The sequence below is a fragment of the Mastomys coucha genome, unplaced genomic scaffold (genome assembly GCF_008632895.1).
Source record: "Mastomys coucha isolate ucsf_1 unplaced genomic scaffold, UCSF_Mcou_1 pScaffold5, whole genome shotgun sequence".
Taxonomy (NCBI): domain Eukaryota; kingdom Metazoa; phylum Chordata; class Mammalia; order Rodentia; family Muridae; genus Mastomys; species Mastomys coucha.
The window spans coordinates 39,551,582-39,566,941 of NW_022196911.1; the positions used below are offsets into that span (position 1 = coordinate 39,551,582).

The 15,360-nt window shown below is 44.0% G+C and overlaps 1 protein-coding gene across 1 annotated transcript; it reads left to right on the plus strand.

Annotated features, from left to right (window-relative positions):
* The first annotated feature begins 596 nt into the window (after positions 1 to 596).
* On the plus strand, positions 597 to 13,720 carry Il12b (interleukin 12B). Its single transcript, XM_031352351.1, has 8 exons — positions 597 to 714; positions 4,659 to 4,746; positions 8,166 to 8,432; positions 8,788 to 8,905; positions 10,439 to 10,656; positions 11,284 to 11,462; positions 12,832 to 12,956; positions 13,533 to 13,720. Exons 2-8 carry the CDS (start codon positions 4,659 to 4,661, stop codon positions 13,543 to 13,545), a joined length of 1,008 nt encoding a protein of 335 aa, XP_031208211.1. The 5' UTR covers positions 597 to 714; the 3' UTR covers positions 13,546 to 13,720.
* The last annotated feature ends 1,640 nt before the right edge of the window (positions 13,721 to 15,360 follow it).

The following is a 15,360-nucleotide window of genomic DNA, read 5'->3' on the forward strand; positions in this document are numbered from 1 at the left end:
CTAGCTCAGTTCATGATGCTGTCAATCTGTCAATCTATGAGTAAGGACCTATAAGCATAAAAGACGCCCTCAAAACACAATGAATTTTATTAGTTGTTCACCTCCCCAGGGCTGTCTCTGGATACAGACAATATAGGTATGAGGAGGTTGAGAGGGGGCGGATGTAGCCAAACAGGAGGTTCTGAACTCAGAAGCTAACAAGAAAACATGGGGAAAGATGGCCCAGATACACTAGGCTCTTTATTCTTTGGGCCCCATAGTAGCACCTACTTGTTTGATTGTGGCATGAACCATGAACTCGGTTTGGGGCAAGTCCTTCCTTTTTCCCCCAGTCTGTGGAATCGGGAGAGGTTAGCCATCGCGACCTCTATTCACCTTAGGCATGATGTAAACAGAAATTAGTATCTCTGCCTTCTTCCTTTTTCCACACCCCGAAGTTATTTCCTCTTAACCTGGGATTTCGATGTCTATATTCCCTCTGTATGATAGATGCACCCAGAGAGGCAAGAAGTGGGGAGGAACTTCTTAAAATTCCCCCAGAATGTTTTGACACTAGTTTTCAGTGTTGCAATTGAGACTAGTCAGTTTCTAGTTCGGGTTTCCATCAGAAAGTTCTGTAGGAGTACTGTATATAAGCTCCAGGAGCAGCCACAACAGCAGAAGGAGCAGTGGGTGGCCAGGCACATCAGACCAGGCAGCCTGCAGCAAAGCAAGGTAAGTTCTCTCCTATTCCCTGTCACTAATTCCCTGCGTCTAGAGGCGGCCCAGATACAGACTCCAGAGGACAGGCTACCCCTGAACCAGGCAGTGTGGGAGTAAGAGATAAGTGGGTTCCGGAAGCATCCCGGATGGCTTACCTGCTGGTGAAAGCCAGGTGCTTTGGGGACAGGGGCTTCAAATATTCATTTAAAAAGTCAGCCAATTACAGATGTGATGGTGCACACCTGTAATCCCCAAATTTGGGAGGTAGGAAACAGAATGAGCAGGGACTTAAGGCCAGCTTCGCCTGTGTAATGAGTTTGAGACCCCGTCTCAAAAAAAAAGTGAGCTATTAATTATATGCACCAAACATTGTGGACAGATGTATATTTGATAGAAAGAACATACACGTGTGTATGTTCTTAAGTATTAATGCATATGTGTTACGTTAAAATTCTGTTCTTGACTTAATAGTGAAACTTTTAACAAGCCTTTCATGCGCCCCTGAAAGTTTAAGCTCATAGATGAATGTCCTGCCTGAGATGGCCTTTAGAATCAGCTATGATAATCAAAGTGGAGAGCTGGGTTTGGGGGTTCCTTTGGATTTTTAACTAACTTTGCCACCTCTTCAAAACTGAAAAGCTCAAGGCATCTTCCAAACTACTTCCTAAAGGATTCTAAAAATCTGTGAGAAAGGGAAAGAAAGTCTGCACAGGTTTGCTTCTTCTGCTTGCCCAGGTGAGATCCTTGGCATCAGAAGGGGCGGGGTGACATCTTGTTTTTACCCAGAAATCACTGAACCTCAGCTGATGTCTCGATCTGTCCAAGCAAGTATTTCAAGATGAGGTTAGGTCGCCCCCAAGAATTCATTTTGCTGAGATCTGAAATACTATGATTATTGCACCAACAATCCATGGACTGTCTCTAGACTAGAGTCTAGATATAAGACAAGACAGACGTGATGCCTGCCACACACCTTGGTATGGGCAGGGGATAGTCATTAAAGATGCAATCAAACCATCATCATTTCAGTAATGCTGAAGGAGAAGGGTAGGCATTTGGGGTCCTGTTTTCATTCGGGGAATCAAGCTGGCACTTTCTCTGGATCAGTCCATGAACTCCTATCCTGGCAGGGTTATTTTTAGCCTAGGAATACAGGTTTGAAGAAGTCAACACAACTTGTCAAGGTCACGTAACTAACAAGTGACAGACTGAGGTCTGTTCGGCTGTAGAACCAAGGCCCTTTGCCCGTGCCCTCCTTGCCATCCCTGACAGCCATGCCATCTGTTGTGTGCATTGTTGTTTTTGAGCATTTTTATTTTTACATGTCATTTCTCTTGTTAATTAAAAAATATAAGAATGAAATTTGCAAAGGGGACATCCACTCAGGCATTGGCTAGGAACAACGTTGGGAGCATTCGCATGCTCTAGGGAGCTAGAGTGTGTACCCCAGGGTTCCTGTGCTCTTTGCACAAGACTTTCAGGAGTTAAGAAAACTGACGAAATCACATGAAAACAAACAAGGAAACCAAATTGTTAAAATGTAGCATATGAAAGAATTGTGAAGTGAGAAGAAAACAGCTCCCAGCATATCTATGGATCAGCCAGAAAGCCCAAGCCTGGCTACATACCACACACATTTTGCTTGTGCAGATTTGATTAAGAGGCGACCTGCCACCATCTCCACCCTCTGCTGGTCTACTAGGATCTAAGATGTAGATGACGATGAAATGAAGATTGTTCCTTGGACCATTGCCAGGGTTCCCTTCAGCCTGAAATATGGTTCATATGTGATGCTCAAGTGCATCTGAGGCTGACAGAGGAAATGCTTGGCATGTAGTCAAAGGGGAAATCTCTGTGTTGAGAGCATATGAAGAGATCACCAGGAGATGCCAGGAATCTCTGCCTTTTTCCCTTCCCAGAGTCCTACCATCTGGGTTTTACAGCCATGTATAATTACATCACCTTCTCTGGGCATTTCTCTCTACTGCCTGGGAGGTTTTTATTTTTCAGCCCACTGTATACAAAACAGAAGAAATTTCAATTTTTTTTTCCTTAGGTCTTCTACTAGAATAAGGTATTATACTTACCATGTCATCTCATTGCTTACCCAACAGCTCTTTAAGACCACATAAGGCTTTATTATGTCTTTTTATATAAAGACATTAGGGCTCAGAGGAACTAGACCAACACCACACAGCCACTGAGTGGTAGGGCCAGAATCCAAGCCCATGTCTGATTGACTCCAAGCCTATGAATGTGGCAAGCCAGCACTCTTTTAGCGAGTGCTGGCTTGGCTATATGATAATTTGGACCTAGACAAGGCCTGACTCCTAGTCCTATCTCTGTCACTGATGATATCTGTAAGGAAGGAGAAATCATAGCAAGGTCCTCAAAGGTTAGCAGTAATTCTGTTCTCTAAAACTCCATGATCTCTAACCAAGGCCTGTTCATTTTTGAGGTATTTGCCTATAAACATTTAAGTCTTAATTCATATGGGTTAGACCTGTGGTCTCTCAAACCTTGTTCCTGACAGGTAGTAGCATCTGCCAAGATAGATGGAAGTATTTCTGAAGGGAATTAGTTAGACACTAATTATCTCAACCACATTTATGAGTAGGAGTATAATCTTTACAGTCTGAAGGTTTCTGTTGCCCTGGTGATAATCTAGACTGGGTTACCATATAAGATTGTGGCTGATCTATCTATTTCATGGTGGGTCAACCAATATATCTTCTGCAAAGGAACACCTTGAATTTTACAAGTTCTGGACCCTAAAACCTGACTAACACATTTGCCCTCACAGTGTGTTCATTGGATCAGAGCATCAGCTCCCGGCACCTTTAGGGCATGTCAAATCAAGACACTCTGGGCTGAGACCCAGCAGTCTTAGTGAGCCCAGGTTATATATTAACCCAAGCTTAAGAAATCCTACATTTTGTTTAGTGAGGGAGAGAATTATCTTAGAATTTGGAGCAATTTCTGCCTAACTTTAAAACAACAACAACAACAAAAAAAAAAAAAAAAAAAAAAAAAAAAAAAAAAAAAAAAAAAAAAACACAACAAAAAAACAATGAATCCACTACAGATCCTTGTCAGAACTCGGAAGTTTACCCTGTGTTGCCTTTCCCACACTTAACCTGGTCCATTAGCCCAGGGCATCCCAGTGCCTACTCTGCAGTAGAATGATACAGATGCTCAGTGACACCATCCTAGTCCGTACTGGGAGCACGGCGGTACTTTCCCATTCTCTTCAATGCGCTTTAGGTATTATATTATTATTATAGTCAGAGCTGAGTAAATGACTGATGAATGTGGACCCAGGAAGCCACATTCATATCTAAGCTTATGCTTCTGAGCCTTAAAAAAAAAAAATAAGATAGTGAGCTGGGTGTGATGGCTCTCACCTTTAATTCCAGCACTCGAGAAGCAGAGGCAGGTAGATCTCTGGGAGTTTGGGGTCAGCCTTATCTAAATAGTGAGTTCCAGGACAGCCAAAGCTGAGACTCTGTCTCAAAAAGAGGGAGGAGAGGGGTGATGTCGGGTATCAGGTAAAATCACTTGCTGCACAAGCCTGGTGACCTGGCTTTGAACCCTGATCCCATAGCGGAAGGAAACAGTCAACTCACAAAAGTTGTCCTCTGACCTCCACACACGCTAATACACATATGCACACAGACAATAGTAACAAATCAATATCTCTTAAAAGACAAAATAGAATCAGATGGCTGGGCCCTATGATTATTTCAGCTCCAGGTAGCCTCTAGTTCTTTATTTGGAGATGAACGGACCTCCTAAAATCCTGGTCCAACAGTGTGAAGAGAAGGGGGAAAATCATTATTTAGAAGGCAGATAAAATGGGGACCGGGATTGCTGGCTAACAGTTGATGTTCTCTCTCCTCTTCCTCCTCTTCCCTCTCTCCTGATCCCTCTCCTCCTCCTGCCCTGAATCCACACAGATGTCTTCTCAGAAGCTAACCATCTCCTGGTTTGCCATGGTTTTGCTGGTGTCTCCACTCATGGCCATGTGGGAGCTGGAGAAAGATGGTAAGCGGTCTTTCTCATTTTCTTTGGAGCTCCTGCCCCAAAGCTGGGGCTCTAGGCAGGCTGATGAGAAGGCTAGTGAAGGCTGAAGGAGGCAGCCACGCATAAGGTGTTCTCGGGAAGTCCTCCGCTGAAGAGGGAGGGTTAGCCTCTCTTCCTCCACCTGTCTCTCTCCCTTGTTTGGTTTTCATGTTGGATGTCAGGAAAGGAACTTAGGTGGACTGTGGTGGCAAACAGGATAAGATCTTTGCCTTAGATACCAGAAAGTGACTCTTCTAAGCAACTGAAATTCCCCGGTGGCAAGATTGTCTGCTGCTGTCGGCTGTCCTGCACGTTAGAACCTCCTCTCCTCATCATGGTGGGCACCATGATGGTTCACACCGACTCCATTTCAGGTCATGGTTCTGCCAGGGCCTTTGAGGTTAGGTTGTCTCGTGACCTCAGTGTTCTTAATTGGGTGTTGAATATTGCACAGCCCACATGGGCTACTGAGTATGTTAATGAATACAGAAAATAGCATGTGGTAGAGTGAGCATACACAATTAGCAAGTACTATTGTCTAAACCAAAAATCTCTGAACTTTTCATTACCCCAATGGCAATAAGATTATTAGTAGACAAATAATGAGGACATAGCGAGGGGCACACTCTGCCCTTGTACCATCTCAGTTAGCAAATGTCCATCAACTCAAGTCCTCACTCGTTCCTGACAGAATCTTAAAAGTTTCCTGAAATGCAAGGTAATCATGGCAGGAATTTCTGCTTCCATAGCTACACCTTAGTAATAATTAACATTTATTGAGCACAGAACATCACTTCATTTCACAATAGCCATGGAGAGTAGGAGCTATCTGTGTTCCATTTTACAGATAGTGAAAACCGAGGCTCACAAGGTTAAGTAACTTTCCCTCAAGGTGCAGAACAGAACTTGATTCCAGTTTAATTTCACTTCAGAGCCTGCGTGCTTAAATGCTAGATTTTACAAGTAAGTCATGGAACAACTGTTTCCTGTGGCCATAAATAGGAAATGGATGTAAATTAAAAATGAAAAGATCTCAGCTGCTGATTAGAAATCTTTTGAGAACCCAGAAAAAAAAAGTGAGCTGGTCTTTTCATTCTGAAGATTCACAAGAGTTAGAAGTATATTTAGCAGGAGGAGAGGACCCTCTAAACCATCCTCTGCTCTCCAGACATGAGCTGTGGCACACGTACACACACACACACATACACACACACACACACACACACATGAAAGAATTAAATACAACTTTAAAAAGAGTAATTTCAGGTCTGGCTACCCACCCCAATAGAATTTTCGATGTTTTCCTAAGTAAAGCCTTTGCCACAGTCAGAACTACAACTTAGGCCCTGGCAGAGTTAACCCCTTAGTTACTTCTGACCTGGTAAACCACAGATATTTCCAAAAATCAATGTGAGAAACACAGAGAGAGCTTGTGTTGGAGTCACAATGGTAGTCAGAAGCCCAGCAGATATCTAAGCTCTGATTCCAACATCCCCAAGAAGTTCTCTCCCTGCCCTTGAGCCAAGGTCTTCTGGGGTTTCTGAGTTCAGGTTCTAAAAGGAAAATAATGGACAGCGCTGTTTCCTGGCCTAGAGGACAAAGAGAAATTGGGAGGCAAAGGGTCCTGTGGATTGGAACCAGCTCAGGCTAATGATTTCCAAAGAGTTTGGCCTCTAGTGATTTGTACTTCTTATTTTTGCTCCCCCTTCAGCAGTTACAAATCTTACTTATAAAAGTAAGAATGTAGCATTTCTCAAGGCTTTAAACCCCAATGCCAATCATAGAGCCACCATTCACAAGGCCCTTAAGGGAACTGTCTTAAGCTTGCATACAAATTAGTTTAGATGTTACCTTCTAAAGAAATCACTAATATTTCACTTTCATTTTTTTAAAAGTCAAGACAGGAAGAAAGCCCAATTTTGTGGCCAGCCGGGGCTATAAAGTAAAATTCTAAGAAGCTGGGTGTCTCTTCCCACACCTGAGGCCATGGCTCTCTTAAAGCCTTTTGCTGGCTCTGCTCCACAGCTGTGCCATTCCCAAACCCAAGCTCTTCACCACTGTGCCTTCCATATTCAATTAGGCATCAGATCACTGGGACCATCCCGACATTTCTGGCTCAGCAGCCCAGAACCAACATTACTGATGAGTTTTCAGGTGACGCCGATAATGGAGACTGGGAGACCACCAGGCTTTATGGGCCACTGTATTAAGCTGGTCTTTCGATTAATCATTGATATATAGGTAACCCCTGAAGCTTTGTCACACGAAGCTTCAGTGTGACACACTCCAGAAGACCTTACAGGGATATTCTGGAGGCTCACTTAGAAACTGGCATCCGATATCCACTGCATAACACCAGAGACAAAAGATCTGATCCACAGCATTTGTTACACTTCACACTTGATGGGACCTCGCTCAGCCTTTTCGGCATCAGCAAAAACAGTTCCTTCAAAAACTGAGACTATCATCTACTGCTTCATAAGAGTGTAAAATAGCTTTTAAAAACAAGTAGCTAATGGCAATCTCCATTGACAAATTTCACACAGAAGGGAAAAAAAAAAAAACCTAAATCTTCCTGAATAATTTTAAGAGTTTTCCAGTGCATTTACCTGTGCATGATGATGGTGGTGATGATGATGATGTTGATGATGATGATGATGATGAGGAGGAGGAGGAGGAGGAGGAGGAGGAGGTGAAGGAGGAGGAGGAGAAGGTGGAGGAGGTGAAGGAGGTGGAGGAGGTGCAGGAGGAGGAGGAGGAGGACTAGGAGGAGGAGGAGGATGAAGAGGAGGAGGAGGAGGGTAAAAAAGCTAGCACAGGGTTATGCAGTAAACTTAGCTGCGCTAAGGTGCATGCTTTTCCCCATCTATCCTCACAGCTAATCCTATTAGCATAGACAATAATTGAGAAGACAGAATTTCCTAATTTTTCTTTCTCCACACCTATGCTTTAAAAGCCATTGTGTTACTCAGCTCAATACTCTGTCCTGTAAACTACAGCTTATTCCCCCTCATCCCCATCCCAACATGCACGTGCGCACACACACACACACACACACACACACACACACACACTCACACGCCAAGCATGCATGCGCATGCGCACATGCACCAATGCATGCACGCACACGGCTTCTGACAAGGGATCTTGTGCAGTTTGCATCTTTCTTGTTTCAGTGTCTTCCCTTGTTACAAGCCACATGTCAGTTTAATGACTTGGTGGCAGCTATAAAACGGCTTCTCTGTTCTGTCCTCGTGCCCTGAGATTGTCTCAGCAAGCACTTGCCAAACTTGTGAGCTATGATATTCCAAAGGCAATGGACAAGTCAAGACACTGAATGAAACCCAGTTCCGAGGTTCATTAGGCTCCTGGTCCAGGTCCTTACTGCTGGTGTGCTCCAGTTTATGTTGTAGAGGTGGACTGGTGTCCCGACACCCCTGGAGAAACAGTGAACCTCACCTGTGACACGCCTGAAGAAGATGGTATCACCTGGACCTCAGACCAAAGACGTGGAGTCATAAGCTCTGGGAAGACCCTGACCATCACGGTCAAAGAGTTTCTAGATGCTGGTCAATACACCTGCCACAAAGGAGGAGAGACTCTGAGCCACTCACGTCTGCTGCTCCACAAGAAGGAAAATGGAATTTGGTCCACTGAAATTTTAAAAAGTAATTCCATCCCCTTGATAGTATCTTTTCATCTACCTCTCCTTAAACAATAATAATCGCAAGTGTGTGTGTGTGTGTGTGTGTGTGTGTGTGTGTGTGTTGAGACTCAGAAATGTTTCTCATCTCCTCTGAGACAGGAACTCTCATTGGCCCATAGCTCACCAATGAGCTATTTTGGCTGGCCAGTGACATACAGACAATCCAGAGACCTTGTCTCAAAAACTCTCACCCTTGTAACCATGTAATGGCCAGTGCTCCATCCACGGGGAAAAAAAAAATTGAACAACAACAAAAACAAAATTCTTTATTAAAGTAAAACTCCTAAATATTTAATCGTTTTTCTTTTCAAATTCAGATTTCAAAAACAAGACTTTCCTGAAATGTGAGGCTCCAAATTACTCCGGACGGTTCACCTGCTCGTGGCTGGTGCAAAGAAATATTGACTTGAAGTTCAACATCAAGAGCAGCAGTAGGTAAGAGAGCTGTCATGATTTCTCAGTGCTTGGTTAGATCTACTTCATAACGAAGATAAGTACAAGCTGCCCGTGGCTTATCAGTGACTGGTAAAGGAACAGCAAAGTCAATTCTCTATTTTTTTCTCAGCTTCCCTCTGCTCGCCTAAGGAAATAGCCTGGAGCTTTAAGCCAGCCCTCTGAGAACAGTTGCCTGGGGCGTTTGCATTCACTCATCTGAGTTGCCTGGCTGTGCTTCATTAAGGCTCACCGCACCATGGGGAGAAATTAAAAAGAACCCACAGCTACAAATAACTTGCCAAAGCTTGACCTTGTGTCAAAAACAGAGTGGAGTGCTCCAGGGCCTTGAGGTGGGAAGCCCTGGAACAGATTCCAGAACCTTCCGAGGCCTTTTGAGATTTTCCTAGAGCCTTTTCAACTTCTTTCTAACCCTTCAAGACCATTATTCTGAAGTTCAGTTTCTCCAATGCACTTGGACTTTACCTAAAAAAAAAAAAAAAAAAATCATTTCCCAGGGCTGCAGAGCTGGTGTGCCAGCCTGGTCTACAGCTGAGTCAGTCAGCAACTAAATCCACGAGCCACATGGAGGGCAGGGAATAAGCACTCTGGCTCTCCTGCTATTTAAATGCATAAATGGGGGACTCCCTTTTTCACCTTTAGCATGATTTTTCTATGACATAAACATAGCTAAGGAAAATAATGGTTCAGGGGTGACATCAGAGTCTATGCTGCTTATATGAGAATTTTCTGAACATGGGTCCCGAAGGAGACCCATGTACGTTGCAGATGCTTACCTAGACAAACATGCCAGACCTCTATGCACTTAAAAAAAATTAGACAAGCTTGATACATTTCTTCTTGCTAGAGAAATCTTACACATGTTCTTGAAGAAACTGGTACATGGATAAGGGACACTGGAATATTTTGCATAATTAGCAAGAGCATGATCAAATAGAGCATTAATGTGCATCTATTGAAATAAATAACCCAACTTTCATGTTCTGCTCACAGAACTCCCCACAATACTTTCAGAGAGGAAAAATAAACATTAAAAACTCATGCATATGTATTTTTCATTTGTCTTTAAAGTTGTGCTACTATTTGGATAACTACATATGTACATATATGTGTGTGCATGTCTATCTTAAATTTTCATTGGAAAAACTATAGAAGTAACAAACTCTGAACAATGTCTGTATGTGGGACTCAGATGTGAGCTAAAGGGAGGATTGTGGAGGCAGGCGTGTTTTCTTTATAATCATCCTTGTAGCTCCAACTCTTTATAATTAAGCAGGTTTTCTTGCATTAAGATATTTTCAGATTCATTTAAGCCAGAGATGTAAGTTTCAATCTCTTACAGCTAAGCTTCCAATCTGGAAAGGTCTGGAGTGTTTTTGTTTTTGTTGTTGTTTTTGTTGTTTTACTCCAGAGGAGAAATCTAACCAGTTGGACGGTTTGATCTCAGACTGTAGTAGTCACGAGGCACTCGGTCTCCGATCTATAACACAGAACTCTTTCTGTCCTTGCCATCAGTTCCCCTGACTCTCGGGCAGTGACATGTGGGACAGCATCTCTGTCTGCAGAGAAGGTCACACTGAACCAAAGGGACTATGAGAAGTACTCAGTGTCGTGCCAGGAGGACGTCACCTGCCCAACTGCAGAGGAGACTCTGCCCATTGAACTGGCGTTGGAGGCACGGCAGCAGAATAAATATGAGAACTACAGCACCAGCTTCTTCATCAGGGATATCAGTGAGTTTTGCCTGGGAGCATGTGCTTGGGAAGCAAAGATGCTGATGCTGTCAGCCACACGCTCGCTCGGTGATACCCTGGGGTATAAGATTTGCCTGCATTCTTTTTCATTCTTCACCTCCTGAAAATCGTGATATAGACACTACCATCTGCCTCTTACAGATGAGGAAATTAAAGGGTTAAGCTACCTCTCTCCAGATCTCGAATCTCACAGATAGCAGCCCAGACCCAGATCTGCCCCAATGGTGGCATCTAATGGATTATGGGTTAACTACATGCTTAGTGTAAAGCAGGGAAACATGCACAGGGAGTGAGGGTTCCCTGACTGCAGAGCCCAGATATGAGACTTTATTAAGAAGAATGAGTCAACCAGCAGGGACTTCCAGTCTGTGCACTGAAGAAAGGGTCCTAAAATATAAGATGTGGCCAATAACGGTGACTTTCTCCAGTGGAAGGAACATTCTCAGGAGATACCTCACAGGCGTTGTCCTGATGCTCGGAGAAGTGAAAGAACTATCCCAGAAGACTAGACTGTGGATGGCTCAGTCATCCAAGCTCAGAAGCAAGCCTAAGCCCTAGCTCCAAAGCCTGGCCAGGATAATAAAAGATGCTTGTCTTCTTCTGCAGTCAAACCAGACCCGCCCAAGAACCTGCAGATGAAGCCTTTGAAAAACTCTCAGATGGAGGTCAGCTGGGAGTACCCCGACTCCTGGAGCACTCCCCATTCCTACTTCTCCCTCAAGTTCTTTGTTCGTATCCAGCGCAAGAAAGAAAAGATGAAGGAGACAGAGGAGGGGTGTAACCAGGTAGGATTTATGCAGCCCATGTTGGGGCCAATGGGAAGACCCTAAAAACCAGGTGCTCACTACAGAGCCAGAACTGTGTTAAGGGTTCTCCATATGTATCACACACAACCTACACAAAGACCTGAAGGCAGCCCAGTATTGCTGTCACCTCTTCGCAGAGAAGGCCAGGGAAGCTCAGAGAGGCTATGACTTGCCCAAGTTCACCCAGCTAGAGCAGTGGCAGGACCCGGACCCAGCATCAGCTTGATGGAGGCAAAGATGGTTAGCCCAGCCACCTCAATACCTCCAGTACAGTCGACTGTCAATCCTCAACTAAATTATTCATGATATAGAGACCTGGGATCCAGGAGCCTAAAATGATTGCTTCAACTTAGTAAATAGAAAAAATACTAGAACATAGGTGCTGGGTCTCACCAAATTTGGATAATCCCTACTTCTTTAATAGACTGTGCAATTATTTTACCTTTCAAGATGCCCACCCTTACACAGGCTAATATGGTGGCTTTCTACCTTCCTGGTCCTTAACACAGTGATCCCTTGCAAGGTTTAGGGGACAGTCTTACAGATCATTAAAGTCACAGGCCAAAGGCTTTTTCCTACATAGCATTGAGAACATGGTAACAATCCAGCTCAGAGATCCAATCACCCCCTAAAAACAGGAGCAGAAATGCCATTATTTTGAAACAGATTTCAACTGTCACCTAAAATCTTGCTAAGTTTCATCCTTGTGTGTGTGTATATATACATATATATGTGTACATATATATATTTAATATACCTATCTTAAATAGGTAATGTCTAGTGCTTTCTACTTGCTAGAAGCTCTCTAAGCATTTTTACATAAATGTTGTATTTAGCTGCTGCAACTCTTAGAGGCAGGCATTGTCATGGGACCTATTCATAAATAAGGAGAGACACAGAGAGTCAAAGACATTTTCCCGAAGCACCACAGCTGCTTAGTAGCATGCCAGGATTTGAAGTCACTTTCATAAGCTGACGGGCATGGTATTTCTTGATGTCTAGAGGACAGCTAAAGAAAGCTGCTCTCAGTACCAACATCAGCCTCATACAGGAGATCTTGGGACAATGCTGCTACTCTGAGAGACAGAAGGGGGAGCAAGCCATTTCTGTTGGAGCTTACTAAATAGAAAAGTGAGACTGGGGAGATGGATGAGTCATGCTCAAGTATGAAGACCTGAATTTTAACTCCCAGAAACTCTGTAAAACTAAATAATAATGCCTGCAACCCAGGCTCTGGGAAGAGGTGGGACACACAGGCGCATACGCGCGCACGCGCGCACACGCGCGCGCGCACAAACACTTCTGTTTACAGCTTCTGCCAGCCCATAAACTTCCCTCTCCTTTGCAGAAAGGTGCGTTCCTCGTAGAGAAGACCTCTACCGAAGTCCAATGCAAAGGCGCAAGTGTCTGCGTGCAAGCTCAGGATCGCTACTACAATTCCTCGTGCAGCAAGTGGGCATGTGTGCCCTGCAGGTGGGTGAGCAGGTCCATGAAGCCCAGCCACGCCCACAATTCAGTAGTCCTAGTGGAGAACGACAGGAGGCTTGTGAGGGAGAGAGTTGGGGGGAGGGGCTGGAGTTCCTGGCATAGGGATTCCGGAGTCAGAAATACATTAGTTCACTAGCAGATGTTAATTTGATGTCTATGTTAGGTCAGGCACTATGCTGGGCCAAGGATATTGCAATAAAGAAAACAGGCATGGGTCCTACCCTTGTACAGGGAAAAGCAAGAATGATCAGATGGGGAGAAAATCAGGAGTCAGATACGGGGACAGAAGTTGGAACCTTGTCCTAGGGGTTCTGGGGAAATACTGAAGTTCTTTTAATAAGAAAATCTCCCAGTTAAAGCCCTTTTAAGAAAAATCTCTCAAGAGATCCCCTGGTAAACAGGAGACCAGCTGAAGTCTGAGCCCTGTAAGAAAGGACTGGGCCTTGTCACACAGAACTCCTCAAGATCCAATGTCTGGGGATAATGTGTGGTGTGAAGGAGGAGGGCATCGAGGCTATACTTCTGACCAACATGGACTTACCTACCCACATTCCTTTACAGGGTCCGATCCTAGGATGCAGCGTTGGAAGGAAAGAAAAGTAGAGGATATTAGGGGAGAAAAATTTAAACTCGTGATGGAAGAGACCCCAAAAGCCATCTTCTGCTTGGTTGGCTTTTCCCAGTTTTTCTAAGTTCATCATGACACCTTTGCTATATTTCTACAAGTAAATGTTAAATGCCTGCCAAGACATTGAACTAATTTATGCATAGATATTTTAGCATTCCACTTGGCCTTATGCTATTGAAATACTTAAGTAATTTATATATTTATTAATTTATTTCTGTATTTAACATTTGTACACCAAGATGTATTGAATATTTTATGTGCTCATGGCCTGACCCACAGGGACCAGGCCCTATTATGCAAATTGTGAATTTGTTATCTTCTTCAATAGCTCTTCAACCTAGGCTGTGTAGGTACATTGGCTTTTGTGACAATTAATAAGAACATAATATTCTGGGGTTGAGGATTTAGCTCAGTAGTAGAGCGCTTGCCTAGCAAGCACAGGCCCTGGGTTCGGTCCTTAGCTCTGAAAAAAAAAAAGAACATAATATTCTGACACAAGCAGTGCTACGTATTTGTGACCAGTAAAGACTTAGGTGATGTTTAGAGACACGAAGAAGCTGTAAAGTAGACTCTGAGGATGTTAGCTCTAGTTTCAACACCAAGGAAGACTTTTTAGAAGTGATATTGCTAAGAAACCAGGACCTTCTTTGGAAAGGAAACCTTTGGGTACCTAGATTTAAAGGAATTTGGAAAGGCCAGGTGTTGGTGGCATATGCTTTTAATCCTAGCACTCGGGAGACCAAAGCTGGCAGATCTCTAATTTGAGGACAGCCTGGTGTACAGAAAGAGTTCCAGCACAGCCAGGGCCATACAGAAAATCTGTCTCAAAAACAATTAAAAAAAAAAAAAAGCTAGAAATTGAAATCCAGGTTTGGGTCTATAACTCAGATGGCAGTGTGCTGGCCTAACGTTCATGAAGAGCTGGCTTTGTTCCTCAGCACTGCATAAGCTAAGCATGATGGTGCATACCTTACTCCCTGCACTGAGGAGAGAGAGGCAGAAAACTCAGAAGTTCAGTGTCATCCTTAGCTACATAACAAGGCCAGGCTGGCCTGCATAATAGCATGATACAGTATCTCAAAAAGAAGGGAAGGACATAGGGGTGGGGAGAGGATTGTTTACCTCCTTGGCAGGCCCCACCTCCAACACTCCTAAGACAAGGGAGCAGAGACGTCCTGGGTATCCTGAAAGAACAGAAGCTCTTGGAAATGGGGGTGGGGGTAGGGGAGATAGCTGTGACTAAAGGACATAAAATCCAGGGTGGCTTAATAGCTACACAAATGGATGCAAAGAAAACCATCCAGGATCACCATGTCATCAGCCTGAGTGAGCCTAAGGTACAGAAATGACCAGACAAGATCCAGCAAATGAAGATGCGCCTGCTACATCAGGACCACGCTTCGTGTAGTGACTTGCATTTGCCTTTCATGTGTTGATTTATTTGTTTATGCTTTCTGAGGCCAAATAAATAAGAACTCTTCTTTGCAGTCATGGTTCCTGTACTTGGCTCAGCTGGCTCGGGCATTCCATTTCGAAGCCCATTTGGGTGCATGCCCTCCCCCAACCCCCGGCCCAGCCCCATCATGTAAGAACTGCTTCTCCTTGCAGCGATTTCATTTCTAATTATGCAGAATTGACCCTTCCCTTTCTAGTATTCCCAGCATCAGCATCTTGCTGAGCTCAGGGAAGGTCCCTGCAGGCTTCCCAGCAGGAACTCCATCAGGACACAAAACTGCACCGTGCCCTCTTTAGGGGTTTGCT